The 23,510-nt window shown below is 34.4% G+C and overlaps 1 protein-coding gene across 1 annotated transcript in view; it reads left to right on the plus strand.

Annotated features, from left to right (window-relative positions):
- The window catches only part of LOC132076152 (adhesion G protein-coupled receptor A3-like), a 252,558-nt gene that overhangs the window by 134,061 nt on the left and 94,987 nt on the right, over positions 1–23,510 (plus strand). Inside the window, exons 9-12 of the mRNA XM_059477084.1 lie at positions 1,612–1,810; positions 2,962–3,111; positions 5,658–5,819; positions 8,124–8,339. Of these exons, the coding sequence (XP_059333067.1) occupies positions 1,612–1,810; positions 2,962–3,111; positions 5,658–5,819; positions 8,124–8,339 (727 nt within the window). The remainder of the gene's footprint in view (positions 1–1,611; positions 1,811–2,961; positions 3,112–5,657; positions 5,820–8,123; positions 8,340–23,510) is intronic.

Below are 23,510 nucleotides of genomic sequence, written 5' to 3' on the forward strand. Positions count from 1 at the left end.
GGTCCAGCCTAGGTGGTATTTATAATTGTGTAACTGCAGCAAGAATTAGGCACTGAGAGTCAGAATAAACTGGCCTTTTCTGCTAAGAGGTTTTCTCTATCATGGCCATATTCTACCTTTTTTTTTTTTTTTTGGTTGCTGTTTTATAGAATGCTGTTAGTTTATTCTGAAAGGCAAATGAAAATGCTGCTATATGCTAGTATTCCTAGTCATAAAAGCTGGATTCTGCTCACTGTGACAATGCTAGGCTCAGAATTATCTCTTTAGTTTCACTTTTGAGGTAAGTTGCCAAGAAGTGTGGCCCAATTGCATTAATGCAAATTTCTTACTAAAAATAATTCATCCCAGAGGCAAAAGTCCTTTATGATACTATATGCTCTATATACTACTTTACATATTTTGATTTTTTGGGAAAGCTTCTTTCATGATTCGTTTTTTTATCAACTGTTTTTACATTACAAATTGAATTTTTTTGGTGACAGCTGTGAAAAATAAAAGTATTTTTCTTCTTAGCTTTTCTTTGAGATGAAGAAAACTTTTTTAGTCCAAAACCTTTCAGTATATTATGTAACAGTGTACAATTGAATATGCATTGTGTAACTAGAGGAGCTAATACATTTGTTTGAGGAAAGGTTGATTGCCAAGCTGTAATTTCATTGAAAGACAGAATATTTTTGTGATTTATTTGGTTCACTCATCAGATCAGTGCAATTAAAGAACCATATCCTTCCCACACCTGCTGACTCGCTGATGATATGCTTATGGCTTTCTTTGATTTCTACCAGTTACCTGATCCTGCTATGTCCACACTAGGCTGTAAATGACAATAGATTCGGTATCTACAGAAATAGATCCATTGTGCCATTCTAGAGAATGCAGCAGAAAAACACTTTCTGTGCACAGAAATTGTGTTTCATAACAGACCAATCAGCTAAATAGAAGAATTCTGGCTGCTCTTGATTTAGTTTGTTTTCAAAGACTGTTTTGGAATCACACTACATAAATCATGTGTACCTAAACAGCTAATTTTTGAGGGCTAATTTCTTCCTCCTTCATGATGTGTGATCTCTGCTGAAATCTTGTACACTGTACTCTGAGACATTCAGGACTTTTTGTTTTTTCAAGGCTTTTTAGGGGTGGGTCAAAATGCAAAGCAGAGATTGTCAGGTACATTTTTGGCCCTTAGTTTTAAGAGCATTTAGTAACAGTTTGGGTTTTTGGGGTTTTTTGGTTTTCTTTTTCTTCACATACTTACTGCTCTGCTTTTTGCAGTCTGCAGACATTAATGTAGTAAAAACACCAACCACATATTTTTCCTTACCATTAAACACCTTCCTGGAATTAACGCAGAATGAATGTGTGACCAGCTAGACTTGAACCTGTATAATTCTGACATTTTCCAAGGAAACAAAGTAATTCATTATAAAACATTTTGAAGTATAAGTTAAAATACTCTTATACCACTTTACTTTGTTGTATATGGTCATATATATATATATATATATATATATATATACATATACATATACAGATATATATATGTACTACTTAATTAATATATACTGTAAGTTGCCTTTTGCATTTTAATTTTTACTACCATGGTGTTTCTAGGTGGCCCAAAACTTTGGCTGGGATAACTGCTTACCAGCCCTGTCTGCAGTACTCTTTTAACTCTGGTGCATTTCACAATGGTGCAGAAGAGGCAAAGGCGTGGCGCAAATGTAACCGAACTGGACGCTGGGATGAAGAAAACTACTCTGAATGTCCTTATTCACAAGAAATAACTCAAGTTCTTCATGCTTTTAGTCAGGTAACATTTTGAAATCCAAGGCTCCCCTTCTCTAACACTGAGCTTGTTGGATAGCATAGAAATGTCAGTTCAGCCATAAGTTTGGGATAGATGGACTTTTAACAAATTGCTTTACTTGAGAGACAACCATTTGTTTTGTTGGCAATTGGAAGTTTAGTAGGAACAAGTGCACAGCATTAACTTTATCTTAATATTTTTTCCATTAGGTGCTTAGAGTCTAGATGATTATTAGTAATGCTGGAAGGGTGATCAGCACTCAAATTTCCTTCCCCTCATACAGTTTTCCAGAAAGATGTTCATTTCTCATGGAGTCCCATATCAGAGTTTCATCAGCTGAAGTGCCTTTCCTCTTTAGAATGCCTTTTTGATGTCTTCAAAAAAAGCAGTACCTTAACTGTTTCTTATGGATAAGTAAAAGAATGTGATGAAAAAGTAGATGGATAGAAATTAAAGAGAAAAAATGAATGTAACAGGAAACACTGTGGAGGATGGCCCAGATTTGTAACTGCCATACTGATTTTACAACTTTCAGTTTCCTAGACCATTTCTTCCCTGGTAGTATCAGTAGTGCTGGATAAGGCCCCAGAAAGTTTGTTTTCAAATGGATTCAGAAATAAGAGTAGTTAATATATTAAGAGAGCCATTGCAATTACAGGGTAATAAAATCATTAGAGAGATGTCTAGAATCCAGTCTGTTCTTCTGTAAGCAATGAGGTGAGGTTGGGTTTCTCAGGACCTTAGACACTCAGGACTTTATAACCACTGAGGACGGAGGCTGCACAATTTCTTGGGGCTAACCTGTTCAAATGCCTGACTCCTCTTACAACAGGAAAGGCAAGGCAAGGTAAGTAGCTTGGTATATTTTATGAAGCCAGATAGTTACAGTCTAGAAAAAGTAGACAAAAATCTTCAAAATTTGTTGGTCTTTTGTGGGGGTGTCTTCAGATAACAGCAATGTAATCTAAGACCTAAGGCTGAAAATACATTCATATGCCTGAATATTCCCCTGAAATGTATATCCATGGCATACTGATGCACATAAATCCATGTGAAATTATGGCAGGCATTGTACCAACGCATGTGATCTCCAGTTTTTGAAGAGAATGAAGGTAGCTGATTTATTAGGGCTAACACTTCTAATGTATTTTCAGATGCACATCAATTTGACAACCGTGCTGGAGTTTTCCCGCCAGCTGACAGCCTACACAAGAGGTGCTTCCCTCTTTGCAGATAAAATGGATGTCATATATTTGGCTTATATAATGGAAAAGTTAATTGTCTTCGTGGATGAAGTTGAAGATGTAAGATATCTCCTCTGTGCTTAAAAAAAGTATCAGTTAGAAGTGAAGTCTTCTCATGTGGCCCTGCTCTTAATGTATGCGGGCACACAGTGAAGAGTAGCTTCTAAAACTGATTGCTGATTGCAAATGTTCTGCGTAAACTGTGATGTGTCTCTTTGTGCCAAAAAGGAAACTAAGTCTTCTTTGCTGATGACAAGGGCATTGCTGCTTAGGAATAAAACCTTTTTATAGTGAGCCACTTTATTAAATTTCTTTTTAAGTTTATTTTCCATCATTGCTAAGGTGTTAGAATGGACTCTGGCTGGCCTCTGGAGCTTCTTTTGTTTTCTCCATTTTATCAGAAGGTTTTCACTGAATTTTGAAAGGTGGTATCACATGTAAAGAAAAGATAATATGTCTTTATGTGCAACTTCTTACAGAAACTTTTAGCATTATGTATGCCATTTTTGCAGCATAATCTAGTCAGAATTATGCAAACCCTATGGGAAAAGTAGGTTTCTAGAGAGAACATAAATGTTATTTTTTTTTTACTGTTAATTTTCAGAGTAGCTATTTGCATAAACATTTGATAAACTGTAATTTTTGACCACATGATGTTTTCTTTTGGTTTGGCAATGTTCATTCCATTCTGGCTCTGAGAATTGTAACAGTTAACATTTCAGTGCCAATTTGAGAAAGTCTCCAACTCAATTTCACCATAATACACTAGATCTAAAGTATATTAGTAAGTGCTCTCCAAGAATCATGTTTCAAAGCTGCAACTTTATTTCAGCTCAGAATCCTGATAAGATCTTTCTGCTTTCTGACAAAACAAAAATTTGACATTCAAAAGAAACAGCTGGATTTGCCATAAAGCCTCTTTGTTTTTCTAGCACTGATGTATTTTCCATTAAAGCTGAGCACCATCTCTAATCTTTTAAATGACTTCTTCCAGCTTTCAAATAGGTTTTCATTTCTGCTGTTTTTTGTATCAAAACATCTCTATCTCCATCACTTACGTCTACATCTCTGATATAGTAATACCTTATTTTCTTAATTTATAACATTTTTCCTATTTTTTTCTCTTTTCCTTTACCTCTCTCTCAAGTTTTCTAGATAGGGTCCTCATCCACTGAGTTCTCAACTAGCATCCATTTCTTAGCTCTCACTTGCAAGGTACAAAAGCACCTATGAAATTTGAACATGCATAATAGTGCAAATTTTTGTATTTTCAATGACATGACTTTACTCTTCATTAATGCACTTAATTATAGTATAAATTACTTCCTTTTCTTATTTCTCTCCTTTTGTATATTTATAGACTATTGTTCTGCCCTCAGTAAGTTACTGCCTAGCTGATTGGTGTTTGCTTTTATAGTTTCTCATAAATCACTCCAGACTCTTAATGTGATTCATTATTATTCATTTTATCAATAACTCTGTCACATTGTCAAAAGCCATCTAGAATTATCTAGTAATTATGTTCTCAAAAATAGATTAAATATTTCAGGAACAGTCACATAAAATTTCACATGTAGTCTCATTATGTGTTTCCTTTGCAATGCATGGGAAATTTATCTTGTTTTTATTGAAAATGCAAAACTAACTTCATAACCTCAGCAATCTTTTAAATCTTTTTCACCATTCCTGAATTTCTGTTTTCCTTTCCACTGAATCATCTGTGTATTTGTCTTATTTTTTGCTTCTATTAGCGTGACTTTTTGGCTTCTTGAACTTTTCTTTAACAATATTTCTCAGTTGTTTTTCTCTTCTATTTACCTTTTTATTCAGGTTTACTTGTGACAACTGGGTATATCTTTTCCATATCTTTGCCTTCAAATATATTGGTACCGTGGTCATGTTAATTTTGAAATTTCACTCAAATTAAGTTTTTTAATTTTAAAAACAAACATTTTTATTCCATCTTGAAATAATTACAGTGATATTTATTCTTTCTAAATGTAACTACTAATAAAATTTCAAACACACATTTACCAAAATCTGTAAAATGTCACTTAGCAAAACAAAGATCTGTTGTTTTGGATTAGGCACAAGTGTAAATTAAACCTACCAAAGCTATGGCTCATGAGATGATCTAAGTTTCTGTCAGCACCTGAGCTATATCTCAAATTTACTCCACTATGTCTGTAACAAATATGTCTTTCAAATATGTTTTTCCTTCCCCCAAGCCTCCCCCTCAAGGTCCTTTGATTAAACATAAAGCAGTTCTTTAGAGGGCATGGCCAATTTTAATTAGTTTATGAAAGACGGTGATAATTCTGGAATTCTGTTTATTGAGATGAGATGACTCAATTTGTCTGGTTTATCTAGAAGATAAGCTTTAAAGTTGTGAATTAAAAAGCTCTTCCTTGATGTGAGTTGCACTTTTCCTTTCTTGGTTTTTCTTTTTCAATCTATTTAAATTTTTTATAAAATCAAAACTGTTTTTCAATGATGGTTACCAAGAAAAATAATATGTCTGCCTTCATTTGTACCCTTATCTGGTTTTTTTTCTTAGTTATTGAGTTTTACAGACAATAGCTTTTTTTTTTTTTTCCCTCTTCCAGATTGGGGATGCTCTTATTGAGATTGCCAGCAATATAATGTTGGTGGATGACCACGTGTTGTGGATGGCTCAAAAAGAAGACAAAGCCTGCACCAGGATTGTACGATGTGTGGAGCAGATTGCAAGTCAAATACTGACCAGCAAGACTCAAGTGATATCAAAGGTATTTCAAAAAATTAAAAAATGTTTTGTAAGATTTTTTTCTCTTGAATTCTATTTGCAAGACCAATGTACTTTTAAAATATAACTAATGGTATTAAAAAGTGGTTTTCTTTGCTCAATTTTATTTATTGTGACAATATAGTGTTCACAACAATATCTTTTTAATGTTCTTACTATTCATTCAGTTTCTCTTTTTAAAGCCTCTATAGTATATGGTTTTATTTTGAGAGGTCCAAATTGAGTGAGTGACGGACAGCAGCATGTCAGATCATAAAAGACAGCAATATCCTTTGTAGCTGGAAGATTTTAATATGCCTTACTCACAGGCTTTTGGACAACTACAGATTAAAGTATTTAGAAGATTATCACCAAGGTCTATCATGTCCTAAACACTACCAATTTGGGGATAGTTTTAGTATTTTTAGAAGCAAACTGTACCTGTTAGAAATATATTTCTTTTACTCCTTGTCCTCCATCTACACAAGCGTGTCACTTGGATGCTGAGAGGTTCTCATTTGCAGACTAAGACATTGTCTTCTTGTCAGCTTCAACATCTGAATAGCAGAAATACATCTAAATCAGAAGCTTGAAAGTTATCCTTTTAGAAGTTTATCTAAACACTTTAAAGCCTTATCATTCCTTGAGTTAGATTGCTTGCTTGCTTGCTAACAACCTTTATTCTTGTCTCAGTTGTCCACTGCATTTACACAAAACCACTATTTAAACGTGAGTTCAGGTACAGAGTAAATCACAGGAAAAATACAGAAAATTAAAAGCAACCAAAAAAAAGGAAATTATAGACTGAAGTGAATTATAGAGGAAGCCAAATAGCATAATAGCCTTAGTTTGTGTTTTTAAGAAAATGGTCTTTCAAACAGACACAAAAATGTATTGGACTGTTTCTTAAAAGAAGTTTTTTATTTAATTCTCATTTACATAAAAGAATCAAATTTGCTAAAAGTATTTATATTGAAGCATAGTGACAATAATGTAACTTTTAGAAGTATTTGGCAATGTGACAGCTGGGAGGGCTCTGTTGTTTTATACTTGCCTTTTTTTTAAATGTCAAGTGACAAAGGTGGAGTTTTTTCCCTTTCACTGCTTCAGGAAGATGTTGACATTACTGAAAAGAGTAATTCTATGTACTCAGACTTCAATATGTGTCACTAACTGTTTTGCCTTGCTTTATCTTTTAGCTTCTTAAGGTTTTCTGTAGGAAGTAGTTTGCTGTTGAGCGCAATTTGTAAATAAACAAAAGCTGTGGAGTATTTCTGGTCTCATCTTAGGCAATACCAAACATATCTGTTCCTTTGGGAGGCCAGCCAGGAAACTGTCTCACAGAAATTGCATCAGCTTTCTTTATTTTAGAAAACAGCAAATAAAACACCTACAGCTTAGGTAGCCAATAGTTTCTCGTACCGTTCCAAAGGGGGGAAAAAAAAGAGAAAATCTATAAACTGTGTCAGCCATGTAACATTGAATCATAGAATCATTTAGGTGGTCAAAGGACCTTTAAGATCATTGAGTCCAACCATTAATCCAGCACTGCCAGGTCCACAGATCAGGAAACAATCTGTGCCTGGAAGCAGAAACCATATAGTCCTATCAGTGTGGCACCAGTCTAAGGTAGTGCACCTGTTATAACATGAGCTGTTTGTCTCATGCACTGTGATGAAATTAAAATGCCTAGTTTAAGGGTAGAGATACATCTCTGCACTCTGCTGCAGTCTCCAGCTCCATACACTTCACTTTGCTGAAGGATAGGTCACAAATATACCTGCAACATGGTGTTGCTTTGAAACGTTTAGTGATGTTCAATGCTCTCATGGAACAAGGTGTGTGAAAAGACTCAGCCACTAAATAGCTAAGAAGGTTCCTATTTAATTTCTTAGGTACAAAGTACATCCTTATTCATTTTTTGAGTTGTTCTTAAGCCCAGTGTTGCTAGTTCACTTTGTACCTCTATTGCTTTAATTCCAGATTCCACTGAAGCTGATAATGATGGAATTGCACAACTGATACAATAATAACTATTGTAACTGACAGAAAGAGATCTATATCTATGTGTATATACGTATCTTAGAAGGAAAGATGGGAGCAAACCCACTATGCTGTTGTAGAATCCTGTATCATATTTTTAAATAAGTTCTATTTTCTTTCTCATTCCAAGAGAATATATATATATACCCACACATATATCTGTGTGTATACATGCACAATCCTTTATAGAGTTTATGCAGTAAGCACACAGTGCACATGCAATGGCAAATATGGTTTGTGACAACTATTCTCAATGTTTTCACAGGTATCTCGTAATATTGCACTGGAAGCCTTCATGATCAAGCCCTCCAGTTTCACAGGAATGACTTGTACTGCCTACCAGAAAACATCTGCAAACTCAGACAAGTCAGTGACTCCTGATTTGGGAAGATGGGAAGCAAATCACAATCCTGATCTATATTTGAATTTCAAGTGCAACACTGGTAATCTGGATGGTTCTTTGGTGAATTCTTCTACCAGAGTAAGTCAGTATGATTATGACTACAGCTATCTGTTTTATTTATTTAGTGTTTTCAGTAGCACCTTTAGGCAGAATACTGATTTTTAAAATGAATATTTTATGTGTTGTTAGCACTGTAAACTTGTTAATAATTTCAGCATGTAAGTGGGCTTCAACTGGTGTATTGAGTGTAGCATATTTTGTTGTGCTAATGAATATTCCATTAATATAATCAGGCAGAATGCAGGATGTGAATAGAGATGAGTGAATGTCTTGTTCTTTCTATCTCTGAGTCCAGTTGTGCAAACTTTTCTATGTGTAAACAATCTCTTCAAATTAATTTGGAAGTACTTGTTTTAGTGAGGCACTGTCACAGGATTTTACATTGCAGAGATGTATTTTTTTAGGGAAATTAGCTTTACTTTCATAAATAATACTGCACTATCTTCTGGACTTCATACTGAGGGAGAGTGTTTTGCATGATTTTTGAGTAGTAGCTGAAGAAAATAGTAAATAAGCCTTTTAATAAAATACGCTGTTGTTATCAAATAATGAAGTGTAACAATTAAATTTTGATCTAGCAGGAAATGGAATTTTGTATTTGGCTGAGCATGTTATTAAATTTGAGTATTAGTGTTGAATTTCATCTATCCTCCAACTGAATCTCAGTTTAATAGGCTTATTTCTTGAATTATTTACTATGACAAAACGATGCTTCTCTGAATAATATTACTGGTTTATTGAACTTGAAAATATTTTGATTGAAGTTTGGTGCATTTTAATCCATATGGACTATGCAGTCAGTTATATGGTATTTTGTGCTCCCATGATCTTCTGCTAGAAGAAGTCATCTTAATAATGGAAGAATAGGTTAAATTTGTTTCCTTTAATGGAGTTCATTTTTTTCCTCTGAACACTTTGAACACATCTGTCTATAGGGAAAAAAACGGTGTCTCTGAAAAGTAATGACTTTACCATTCATGAGGTGAAAACCAAATGTCGGAGGTCTGAAAAACAAAAGATTTCCTTAAGAAGAAATCCTGGAACATTCAGAATTGTATGGGATAGTATTATTGATACAGAAATATATATGGGATTATGGAATTGGAAAGTTTTCTTTATTAGCTCCACCAATATATTTTGTACTTCTTTAGAAACTGAATACCAACATTTTTAGTAAATTAGTCTCTTTATAGTTGAATGGTCAAGCACTGGTGTATCTCTCCTTTTATAAAAATCCTACCATAATTGCAAATTTCTCATCTCTTCTATCAGCATGCATTTGTCAAATATTTAAAGTAAGTTAGACCAGTTACTTGAAACCCCTTCCTAAATTGTTGTTAGAACGTCACCATAATGACTTTATGCAATATAGAGAAGGGAAGTTCTCCTGATGGTACAAAGAAGCCAGAAGAAAGTGAGCTTATTCCCATGCAAAGCCACTTTGATGTATGTGATATATATTCTGATGGAAGTGACTTTCTTAGGTGGATCTCCAGTTATCATCTGTATATGAATTTGTCAAGATTGTAAGAGTACAATACAGGAGATTATAGACTCAGCTAAATGTTTGTTACATGGATTTAGGTTTTGACATGGAGGTGTACTCTGGCATTAAATGTGGTAGGAGAATAAACAGACTGGATATATTCCTTTAACTTTATCCTGAAAAGCGAGAAGTTTTAATTCTCTGCTAACTGAATGTTTTAGGCTAACCACTCCCTTAATTCATTCTGAACTTGGTTACATTTCTTCACTGTTGAAGCAAATGACATGTGGAATTGTAACTCATAACAGAAAATGGGATTCTTTATCATCATCCACTAGGAAAATTATTTCTGTATTTGCTCATTGGAGGTAAACCTACTTGATTGTGCTGTGCAAAGTTTAGGAAAAAAGAGAATTTGTTCTAAGGTCAGAATTGTTTCTTTTATTATATCTGACCTTTAGAACTTCATCTTAGATGCTGAGATTACTCTTACAGTCTTCTTCTATTTAGCATAGGATTAATAATGAAGAAGAAAAAACATCTAATTAAAATCACCAAGTAGATGTAGCAATCACAAATTTAATTAACTAATAATAAAAATGTGAAAATCTGCTTAAGAAGCTTACTAAAAGAGAATATTCATATGTTTTTGTGCTAGAAAGTGTAGCCCTCTTCAAATTTATGGTACAATCATCTGCTCACTAAGCAAAACAATTGTTTATGCCTTCTGTTGCTAAGAAATTTCACTAATCAATTAAAACGTGAATCCTCAGGAAATAAAGCGTGGGCAGTAGAGGGGAGAAGGCCAGTAGGGGTGAGCTCAAGCTTTCTTGTGAATACCATCAAAGCTTTTGTAGCTATTCATAGTGATCTTCCCTGGCAGTGGTAGGAAATTGGTACATATTTAGACAGTGGTTTTCTGTACATAAATTAACCTGATCTGGTTGTTATGGTATAGAACGCCCCCGAAAAAGGTTAAGTAACATCAAAAGTTAAATAAAAAAGTAAAAAACAGTTTTAAAAGATAGACTTTGAAAATTGAATAATTTAAAAGATGCTGAAAGAGGTTCACCATTCAGAGACCATCAGGACATAGCTGTTAAAATATATCTGTATCCACTTATGGTTCCAATATCTTTATAGACCAACTTGCAGTGTTTTCAGTTATCCTAAAATCAAATATTATTTCCATTTGATACACAAATTTTTATCTTTAAATCTAATTTTGACTCTGTAGCTACCTGCAAATTTGAAAATAATCATTTATCACTGTTGCAGATCAGAAGTTTTGTGTGTTAGGACTTGGACCGAAATGCCTTCTCTTAAATCCCATTTTTGCTGCTAGTAGGAGGCTTTTGCTGCCTGACTGGACTCTGCTGGGTGGGGAAAAAAAAGCTCAAATAGATATTCTGAATTTTTGTTACAGTATTTTGACACACTGGTTGTTTTCCTCTCTGTTTAAGACGCTTTAATGGGATTCTCCCACCCTGGGTCTCCAGGCTGAGATCCTCTCACAGGAATGCTCCTGAGGCTCAGTTCTGTCCATGAGCTGTGGTCTGAGGATATCACAATGATGAAGTGACGATCACACACCAGCCACGCTGCTGCACATTTGAACTCAGACAGTGTGAGAACAGTTGATGAAATTTTAGTGCCATTCGGTACAAATCCAGAGTCTGGTTCTTGTTTGATACCAGACCTGGAGCATTCTTGGAACCTGATCTCTGCTCGAACCTGATTCTGCAAAATAGTGTGCAAAGATAATGATTTGTGCAGTTAACCCACCCTCTGACTCAGTCAAATTCCTTCAGTACAGAATGAACCTTTACATTTCCTGTGCCATGGCAACAAAATGTGCATTTTATGGCGGACTGTAAGTTTGGTATTTGTGCTTTGACTTTGGAGAAAGTATTTTCTTAACATCATTTATACTTCCTGCTTAATTGAAAATTCTTGTCAAATGAGAAGTCTATTCCTATCTTAATTATTCTCCTGACACACAAATGAATTGGAAGTGAGGTTTTAAAATTTCAATAATGTGAATTTCACATGTAATGCCTGACTTCTGGGTTCCTCATGATAGTCTCCATGCATTTTATTCAACTTTTCAATTCCGTTTATTTCTTCTATGCTCTGAGCCAGACTGACCTTTGGATTTGTCAGGTTGTATTACAGGTAGTGTCCATATATGAAGAAATGGTAAAAGTTAAATTGGTACCAGACATGCTAACTACAAAAACAAATTCTAAAGTGCACTAACAAAATCCTGTGATTACTTGCATGTACCATGTTGAGATATTACACAATTTTAGAAATATTCTTGTCTCAGATACACGCTGGAAAATATACGATATATGTAAGAAAAGGTTTTGTCTTGCATAAAATAAATTTTGATTGTCAGGCCATAGATGTAATGCATACATAATGGTAAATTCACAAGTAAAAGTTACCAGGAATGGAGAAAAGAACTTAAAGATTTCCACCAAGTGATGAGAGTAGGATAAAACACAGAATTAAAAACCCAAAGAGGAATTGTGAATGGGAAAATCATTGTTACTGATATCATGAGGTTGCTCATCCATTTTAGGATACCTTTTCCCAGTTTCAGAATGCATGTGTACAGAAGTTTTTCAGTGCATGAAGATCAACTCAGGAAATTCAGAATTCATATAGTGTATAGAATTTGTGAAAAATGTAATACAAAATGAATATACTTCCTGTAATTTGCACAGAAAATAGCTATTATTGATTTTTCTGGTTCAGTCTATGAGACTGTGTTCCCCACTCCAGATCTTTTTTCATTCCATGCTACATTAAAAACAAATACTTTTCAGTCTTCTGTTGAGAACATTCATGTTGAAATATTCAATAACCACATACATCATATTAAGAAAATACCATCCAACATAGTCAACAAAATACTTTTATCCTACAGTATGTCACAGTATATTGTTAGGTTAATTCTGGTTTTTTTTCTGGCATGTAATATCCAGTAGGTTGATAGATATCATAAATACAGCATGAATTATGTTGACATCATCATTTCCATTGTGATGGCCTCTAATTTCTCAGCACATATTGCTTTTTAGAGATTATTGCAGCACTTTCCTCATCAAATATGATGAACTTTGAGTATGTTGTATCATACACATTAGTACAAAATTATAATTTTTCTTTTTTTTCTCATGCTTTAATTTTCACAACTGCAGAAAACATACAACAAAGAAAAAATTGCCCAGTAAGCAGGACAGCAGCAAACAAAACTTAGTTTCTCAGTTTTATAAGTATGGCATATTACAGAGTAACACTGGGCAGAATGCTGGAATACCTAATGTCAAAGCCTATTTTATTTCAAAATATTTTACAAAGATTTAACATCCAGATCAAGGCATATCATGTTATACATCAGAATTTGTCCTCTTCCCTTCCCTTTGAGAAAAAAATTTTGCCCATTTTTCTCTTTTCTCAATTTTCTTTCTATGTCTTAGAGCCCAAAGCATTTTGCTCTTCCTCTCTTGGATAATGATATTGTATGAAAATTTGTCCTGTTAACTTACAAGAGATTTTGCTTGGTTGTAAATTTATAAATTGATTTTACAATAACTAATCTAGGACTGTGTTTCTCTTTTCTCTGTGATTAGGTGTGTACTATCACAAAGGTATAGCTTAATGTGATGTAGGCATTTTTAGATTTGTTATATTTTACCTGCTTCATCCTTTTACATTTATTCTACTTTTAAAATATCTTTTTTATATAGTTCTAATTTAATCCTGTAGTGGTTTTAATAGTGATTTAGACTTTATCCAGACATACAATATCTATTTCTTCAATATTCTCAATAATCACCTTTATTCTAGATTTTTGCATTCAAAAAAGGATTTTTTAGTATTTGTCCTTATTCTTAGACATAATGTATAAGAGTAATCAAAAAATAGCTGTTGGTATCTCTCTTATTACAGCCATGGAATGCTTGTTTTAAAATAAAATTTAAAATAAGTAAAAACATTTAGCAGTATGATATATAAACTAGTATTTTCTGTGGAAGTATTAATTTGCTTGCAGATGGGTTCAGATGATACATTGAGTACTAGCTATGGAAAAAGTTGAAATATCTGTCATTCAGGTAATTAGAGGGTTTAATTTCAAAATCAAAACCAGACAAGAAAAACTACAACTCTCTTTCTCTTTCCAGTATGCTCAAATCACATTTTTATATTGATACCACTTAGTACTATTCCTTCACAAATAATGACTTCATATATTTATGCCCGGTATGACACCTGCAAGGTTTGTAGTTTCGTGTTTTGTGTTCAATATATCTCTTTTCTTTTCTCTGTACGTGCTTCTGTGGTGTTTTATAATGTGGATGTTCATCCTGCCCTTACACATCTTTCTGAAGATTGAGAAAATGGAACAGTGCCCAAATATTATAAATGCATGTGTGAAAAATGTCAATTATCTTAGGTATACAGAAGTGTTTCTCTAATTCTTGTATTGGTTTATCATATATTTTAACATCTAGCCATTTAGTCATTCTCCCTTAATGCTATGTACAATTTGGAGCCCAAACTTGTATGTCTGAAGAAGTGAAAAGAAACATGAACAGCTTGAAGTTAATAAATACAAGGACAAAGAGACTGGGAGAATTAGCAACTTGTACTTGATGCAAAATTATGTTATTTGAATTCACATTTGCTTTCTTGTGAAACAAATTTCTGCTCCTGAACACATGAATACTACTGATTTTATATATGCTGTCAATATATATCTAGGAGATGTGCTGCCACTCTCTAATCCACAATGGCTGAGTAAAACACAGACTTCTGATTTTCAGCACCATTGCTCTTGTTACAGAAAAGTTATCTTTGGGATTTCCCAAAGGGCATTATAAGATTAGTTTCCTTGTTATAAACTATCAGACTCCTTCATGTGCATTCTGCTGTTAAATAATAGTTTGTACACTAATTAAGATAAACCACATAACAAAACCCCACTGACACCATAACAATTAATAACACAGAGCATCAGTTGTTGGAATGTATTTTATGTTAACTTGATGGTACGAAGGTAATAATGACCACGTACAATATTGAGTACAAATGCATGTCCCAGTTCTGCATTGATTTTTGAGGACTTAACCCCCAATTTTCTCATTATATAAAATAAGATGCCCATAATTTTCTCATGGTATAAACAATAAACTTTAAAAATTTTTATAGAATTCTCTGTGTAAATTAAGTATTTGCAACTGTTCTTTGCTAAACTCTTCTTTTTAATGTTTGTTTTATTTTGTCAGAGAATGATTGATGCTACGTAATAGAACATGCATCAGTATCCAATAAGTAATTACACTTTGTTTCTCAAAATCTTTTTCACTACATGGATGCTTAGGTAATTGATTGTTGCTTATTTTAGAGAAGGCATTTCCAATTTCTAGACTGATAATTTTAGTAAGTGTGGAAGTGCATTTAGAAGCTTTTTCTTTCTTCTTTCTTATTTTTTTTTTTCAGTGTTGGTTTGCTGGCTTATATTGGTCCTCAAATAGACCAGTGGTAACAAAGAGTTCACTAAAATAGATTGAATATTAGGAGGTGGTATGGCTGGATTTTTCTTCCCAAATTTGGGTTATTTTCCTAGAAATTCTTGATCGTTTCCTGACTTTTTAGTCCCCAGCTGTATGTGATAACCTGAGGGAATGGTCAATAGCACACAGGTGAGGAGGCTGCTTTGGAGGAGTCAAACCCTGTACGGGGTATAAAGGTGCTCACACAGGGGTAGAGCCTTTCTCATTGTCAAAGTGACCATATTGGCTGGAACTTCTCTTCAGGAAAAGGCAGCAATGGATGAGGTCATGTATCAAAGACTTTTGAGTGGGTTTTGGTTTTATGTACGTAGAGGAATTAATCTGTGGGATTTTCTGTGTGGTTGTTAGGGCACTGTAATTGCTGTGCTGTAGAAACTTTCTAAAGGATATGTATACACGTGTTTATCTCCAGACAGTCATTATTGAGTATGTAGTGGAAGTCAGCAATGGAGTGCAAGTTTTCCAGGGAGTGGGTATGTTATCTCTATATTTTATGCACAGTGTAGACCTAGGGGTGTAATTAGGTAGAATACTTCTTCTAAAGTGACTTATGAAGAGGCAACTATACCAGCATGTTGATTAATGGAAGGACTAGAACAGTTCAGAAGTGTCTTTGTGACACAGGAACTGAAATTTCAGTTAAAATATTTCTGCCAATATTGCCTTGTTGTTTGCTGAAGAAATTATTAAATTGGGTGGTGTTGTTTCTGTAGTTTTGGTAGACTTAGCTGGGAGAAGGAGTTCACCTTTGATTTCTTTTTTAGTTCCAAAAAATGTACATACTATTAGAAATCTCTAACATTTCTTTTTTGGGTTAAAGGATTTAATATTTCCTTATTTAATTGACTGTTACTGCTTTGTAGAAATTGTGAGATGCGTTCTGTGTCACAGTGAATTCAGAAGTACTTTGTCTGTCTTGTCCCTAAAAATAGATATGAAATTCTGTCAAGTAAAAAATCTTCTTGCAGTGGTTGTTGTTGATGTATTAAAGTGGTGTTCACTAAAAATATATAGATTAATTATTCTATAAGAATTAATTTTTTATTATTTTAAAACCCAATATAAAATTCTGGCATTTTTTACTGTATGAAAAGAATAATAAACTTGTAGTCATCTATGAGCACACGTGCACATACACAGATATTTGTACAAATGACCTGAAGGAATAGCCTGAAGTTGCGTCAGGGGAGGTTTAGATTGGATATTAGGAAAAAATTCCCTATGGAAAGGGTTGTTAGGCATTGGAACAGGCTGCCCAGGGAAGTGGTGTAGTCACCCAAGTGACTCAAAAAATGTGTTCAAGACTTTCAAAAAGAGCTCAAAAAACATGTGCATGTCATTTTGGGAAATGGTTTAGCAATAAACCTGGCAATGCTGCCTTACCTGTCAGACTTGGTGATTTTTAGAGGCCTTTTCCAAACTTAACAATTCCATGTTTCTATTTCATGGTTTTGAGGACTGGAATCCTGCTTTCTGTGTATGTGGCGTTAGCAACAATGCTTTTGGAAGGATAGTGCACATGGACAGGTAATAATACATGTTTATGGTGCCTAGTAGGTATTTGAGTTTAATCTATTTTCTGAACTTTGAAAATATCTCCTAAAAATAACACAGTGAGGAAATAAAGTGAAGAGAGTGAGGCAAGGGGCAGGAGGGTGTTTCAGAAGTAGTAAACTTACTAGAATCAATTTCCTGAGTTTACAGTTCTCATGAGATCATTCCCTGCTCTAACATTGAGTGTTGGAGTGTGTGGGAAGAGGGAGAGATTTTCGTGGTGAGGGAGGAGGAGTAAGTTGTTTACTTGGGCTTTTTTTAACAAACAAAACTTTGACAAGGCTTGTGATTCTAGGGGAGTTGACTGTGACTATAATGATTCATTCTTGTCTGTCATTTTAGACTGTCATGTGCTACACTTTGAAAATAGGATGTAAAAGCGCATGACTACTGTCCCAGCAGGCATCTCACAAAGATCTGCATAGTATTTTTTGAGCCCATCTCAATGAAAAATTTATTTTTTAGCTAAATTAATATTGATATGCTGATTCATGTTTATGCTCTGAGCTCCATCTGCATTATTGATTTATGTATGGTTGGCATACTATATTTCAAATATATCAAGGAAAGCTTATAAATTTGTTGAACTATAATTGAATATAGTACAGATGGGATCATACCATTATTTTCTGACTGTGAGTTATAAGAATCCCATTTTTAAACTTTCATAGCTCTACATAAGAGTTAGTTCATTATTCTGAATTATTGTTATTGTGCTCCCATAATGTTCCAGAAAGCGAAGGAACTTACAGGTGTTAATTGAGTTTCCAAATCATCAGTGGAGGAACCTACAGTTTTTAATACCAGGTTAGTTTGTAATGAAACACTTAAGCTCTGCTTTACAGAGAAAGGAATTCTACACAGATATATTCATTGTTTGACTTCATAAATGGACAGTCATTCTTTGTGAAGTTAATTGGCTTCATAATCTTGTTTTAGTGAATGAAACTTGTACACGGCTTTCTTTAGTTTCTGGGAAAACTTCATGGTGAAATTAGGAGGGATTTCCTTAATGAATTTGATAAAAACAAATGTGTCTGGACTCTTCATCCAGACTTGTTACTGCTTTCTTCTCTTGAGTAATGAATAACTAAACATAATTTAAAACAATATAAACCAAAAGTTACAATTGTACTTAAAATAGCTAGAAATATTCAGTACTTCAGTAGGATTCTTGAATCTGATGTTTTTTCAAATGCTAGTGAAAAGTGTTGAATTTAGGGATATAAGAAGAGTTGCAAAGGGTCAGTCTAAAATTCTATTTTGGCTTGTTTCTGGCCTCTGGTAGGAGTCTAGTAGGTTGGAAGTTTTGGGACAGAACTATATATAGAAATGGAAATGTAGCAGTACATCTCATTTATATGCACCTTGTAAGCCTCATGGATTTCCTCAACAACAGACTGTAGCCAGAAGATGGTAAATACAGGAAAATGGTTCCTTTTTTGAGAAAAAAATTATCTCAACTTTTGATACCTCTTAATGGCTTAGGTCTTATAGTCTTAATGGTCTAAACCATCTTAATGGTTTAGGTCTTATCCTACCCCACTTGGATTTATGTGTTCACTAAGCTATATTATGTTTGTTATTCTATGTAGAAGTAGTTCTTTTTCTTAGTGTGCCGAGAATGCACATGTACAAACCTGTGAACAGGAGTGATGATAATTGTTAAAAAGTCCACATCCTCTCTGTGTCCATGGGAATATATATTTATACAATATCAAAATACAGTCCTGGAGTTTTTCTGCCATTAATCTTGTACTGAATTTTTTTTCGTACACCTTGCATTACTGCTAAGAAGAAAAAAAGAGGAAAAATAAATTGGCCAATTGTTTCAGCTCAAAACAGGCTGTAGGGTATGAATTTGGATAGACAAGATAACAATTCTTCTCCTAAATGTAGGTTAAAGCCCTTCAGACCAGAACTCTGATGAACCAGAACTAAAACCCACAATGGCTAATTCGATATGTACAGGTCATACAGTGGATGTAACAGCTGTGTAGTGCATGCTTCACTGACCAGCATATGCTGCTATTTTAAAGGAAAAGAGTAATCTTAGGACTTGGCACTTGAAGAAAAAAATTGCATTTCTGTGACATTTTATTGCAGAAAGTCTCCTGTATTTCATAAGCTCTGTTTGATCGGTACTGTGTAAAGTGTCTTAACAGATTCAAAACTCTTACTAAATATAGTCTAGCAAAGTTGCATGTAATTATCAGAGTCATTGAACTGGAGGGTTATTTACAGCTATGTTGTGATTCTTCAGCCTTTATCACTGCACTTTGGATGATAGCAGTCACCTGCAGAAATGCCACTGAATATCAAACATACTATTTAAGTAGTACTGATCATTTAAATGTGTAAATTCCTAATTTCCACATAGAATAAAATTAAATATGTATTCCAAACTATTGTAGTAGCTGCTGTTCACCAGAACTATGGTTTTCAGTCTTGTGCACTTTCAGAGTACAGATGCCAAATCACTGATTTGGCATCTGTATTTTAATCCTTACTTTTCAGAAATTTCATGTCTGATTTTAGTGAAGTCTGTAGTAAATAAATGTCTAACTTGAGTATATGTCAGAATGTATGTAGTATATTTAAAGTTCATTTAACCCTTAGAGTGGAGTTCAGTTTAATTCTGTCAAATAACAAATCCAATCAGAGGGAGCATCAAGCTTCAGCAGTAAGTTTTCCTCCAGTGCAACTACAAGAATTTCTGTAAGGAGGGAACTTTCAAAGAGAATCAGACCCACTGGGTACCTTTTCTACAGTTCTTCTCAGTGTGTTGGTTCTTGGGAATTCATTAATGTGTGGAAAATCACTCTAGACATAGCTGCAAACTAGCAGTGAATGTTACAATCTATTGATAATTGATTTTCTGCAATAAAGGGTCAGAAAGCCTACTGCTGTACCATTTGGGCCTGATTTACCCTTGTAAAATCCCAATGAAATCACTGCACTGAAGTCTATATTTATTCTGGGTAACAGTATGTGTATTCTGAAAACATCTTGTCCCTTTTCAGTTAACACTTAAAAAAACCCAAAAAAGCAAACATAAAGTGACTAGGGCGCAATTATTAATTTCCATTTTAAAAAACACTAATAAGTTATGTTTTTCATTTAGCATTAAACACAGTCATACTCTAATATAAATCAAACTTAAACCATCAGCAAAAGTATGATAACTCAGACTCTATAAGCATGAACTGGTAACCGGGTGCTTTTTGTAATCATCTGCTAATCCTTGATTTTTGGTAACATATTTGTTCAGGTTTATGCTCATACCCGTTCCTCTACCTGCAATTGCTCTGGCAATTGTTTCTTCTACACCACTATTGCCACTAGGAAGAACAAGATACATAGATGATGCTGATTTTCTTTCAATATGCTTTCTGTTTACAGGACATTTGTACAGTCAGGAAAAGCTACCATGCAATTGCTGATTTCTCAGTGTCCTTGAAAGTGGTACAACAGTAAATCTGTTTTGCCTTATATTTCAGTCCAATGGTAATGGAATTTTTTAATAATTATAATGAAAAATACCTGAGAATAAGCAACCTTTAAAATGAAATAGGTCTTCTGCAACTGGGAAATGGGTAGGAGAATCAAAAGTGAAATATACCTTCTGTAGGCAAAATGTGCAGATGTGTCATGTGAAGCTGTTATATAACCTGAAGAGTCAGGGAGGAGATGTTTATTCAGCTCAGTGAACAAGTACTGGAGTCAGGTTCAAAACTTTAGGACACTAAATTAAACATCATCAGTGCCAGAAAGGAGCAGGCTACAGCTTTCACATACAGCTATGGTGATGTCTTCATGCAGCTATGAAGAAGAAAAAAAGTGTAGGAAAATTCTTCTAGGACTAAAACTCTTCTCCTGTTGTCATTATCTTTGCTAGTAGGTTCTTCTGTGCTGCTGTGAAAGCATGCCCTGTTTATTTACAAAGAACTCATGATATGAACTCCATTTTACTTAGCAGTTGAAAGGATTTGAAAGAGCACAAGCTTCTCTGTAGGTCTCAGCATGTAGATATTAAAATAATGCAAGAAAATTTAAATAATGCAAAAAAAAAGTGGTAAAAAGTAATAAGCTCTGAACTGCTGAAATTATTATCTTGGAAATAAGCTTCTAGTGACACTCTATGCATGATTTCTTGTAGTCAATTTAAAGGTTTTTCCTACATGTAGACCTAGAGAAAAATTAATCTGAATTAATTTTGAAAGTGTTAAAGTGAAACTCTAAGTAGGCATCCTTATCCAGAATCAAAGTAGTTTTGACTCAGTTCAGCTGAATTGAATTAATTTAGAAATGAATTCAGCTAAATTGAATTAAGGCCACTTAGTTATGAAGGAAGGTATCAACAAGAATGTCTAAGTACAGTTTATTAACTTTAAGACTTTTAATAACTTGTTCTAGCTTTTCTTGATCATCACTTATGCAGGTAAGTGATCTTGATCATTCTTAACACAGGTACACTCTCCAAAGATTTTTCTGTGGCGTGTCAGAGGCTCATTCTAAAATAATTCTGCCATATAGAACAATTTTGTATTTCTTTGCTTAATCAGTATTGAAAACTTACTTTTCCTTTTCCTCTTTCTCCATCTCACCTTGTTATTCATGCTAGTCATATTTTCATCTGTTAATCCATGCAGGATGGACTGACTGACCTGTCATTGTCCCAGTAAGAAATTAGTATGTAGTCAGTTTTCACTGTGGAACTGCATACTGAAAGCGCTGTATGCTTTTTCTCCCATGGCCTCACTATAGCTCAAAAAGCTACTTAACAACCTCAAGTGGACAATTGCAAAATGCAATGTGCAGAAATTATTGGTGAGGTTTCAGAGTCTAAACATGTGCTCAGGGTGATTTGCTTGGCAGTAACATCTTTGAAATGTCATTATCAACAGTTTCATACTGTTATGTAATAGTAGCTGTCTTAGCAGGCCCTTTTACAGTCCCTTGCTCCCTTGTATTAACATTAATTTTAAGAAATACCATGAAAGGATAGAAGAGAATATTCCAGGGTTGATTTTTATGAGCTATGAATGGCAACAAAATGAAAATGCAGTAAAAGATAAATTTACTGCAGTTACGTTACATAACAGGGTCATGCAGGCAAGCCAGGCAAAGCACAATCTAAAATTTAGTAAATATACAAATTAATTCCTCAGATTTTATCTCTATAAAGTAAACAAGCATGCAAATCTTGAGTTAAGCTGAATAAAGGAAAACTCTGTGAGGAGCCTCAGGTACATAATATTTTCATAAATCTGCTGACAGAGCATGTCAAGACAGCCAGCTGCTTTTGTCATCTTATATCTGTTTATATTTTCCTATAGAATTGGCTCCTGAGTACATATTTTGTAGTACAAGCACATTATAACCCTTAAGCAGCAAGATAATTGCTTAGAGCTGATTCAGTTAGACTGTGTGTTGGAATAAATCCTGCTCCTTACTGCCTGATCACAGGAAGCTTTGCAGGCTCTGTGGCTGTTTTGTAAGGACTCACAAATCTCATACTCTCTGAAAGAAGTGTCTGCATTTTCAGGTTCATAGTACCTAACTGTGTTCAGACAAACTTGGAATTTCTTGTGTTCCAACAGGTTGTGAGGCTTGCAGGGTAGGATGAGTCAGAGTAGTGAATCCATCATAGCTGTACCTGTTACCAGCCAAGTACAGGAATGTTAGAGTAGCAAGTCCTGATTCAGTGATTATTGGCATGACAGGCCATTTTCTTTCTGATTGACTTTCTAGAGCATTAATACACACAAATCCCTACTAAAAGAGCCCTCTATGAAGGAGTTAGAATTTATTTTAATATCAGCTACTCTGGGAATTTCATGTGTTCTGGCACTGTCACAGTGCCATCCTTTTTCTTTTCTACATGCTACATCATCTTTGAAAAATTAGTTTTTTAAGAAAATAACCTATGGATTTTTTTTTCCTTTAAATCCTTGCTTAAGAATTCCTTAGAACTTAAGTCAGGCCACCTGAAGCCTTGGCCATGAGGAATTTGCTTATTAATTGAGCAAGACTTGAATAGTCACTAGAAATTAAGACAATCAGATCTGTTCTCACCTATTTCTCTTCCACTAGTTTTTCAGTTTCTTCTATGACATTTTTATTTCCCTTTCTTTTACTGTGGTATGTCCTTTCTTTTAGGATTTAGTTTTTCCATTGATTCTGATTCCTCTAGAGGAAGGCAGTACATGATAAACTGATCAGGTAGTTTGTTTTCCAGTAATGTCCTAATGCACTGCTTATCACTTCAGCTGGTATTTAGCTCGTTTGGGCTGGTTTTTTTTCCTTTCTCTTCTCTTGGCAAAAGCAGCTGTCAGGCACATCTTGCCCTTTGGCTGCTTGTGATGCTTCTGCTTAGGCTCTGCAGAAAAGGTGACTGCCATCCTGTAACAGGCAGGAAAACTCACTACAGAGGAGGTCGGGGTAGGGACTGAATACACAGCTCCACTTTTACTGCGCAGATTTTCAAGAAATTGGTGGTTTGTTATCATATAAAGGCAGAATGTCATCTCTTAAGTGATGTGCTGCTCCCACCAGAGAAGG

This window comes from Ammospiza nelsoni, chromosome 8 (assembly GCF_027579445.1).
Source record: "Ammospiza nelsoni isolate bAmmNel1 chromosome 8, bAmmNel1.pri, whole genome shotgun sequence".
NCBI classification, from domain to species: domain Eukaryota; kingdom Metazoa; phylum Chordata; class Aves; order Passeriformes; family Passerellidae; genus Ammospiza; species Ammospiza nelsoni.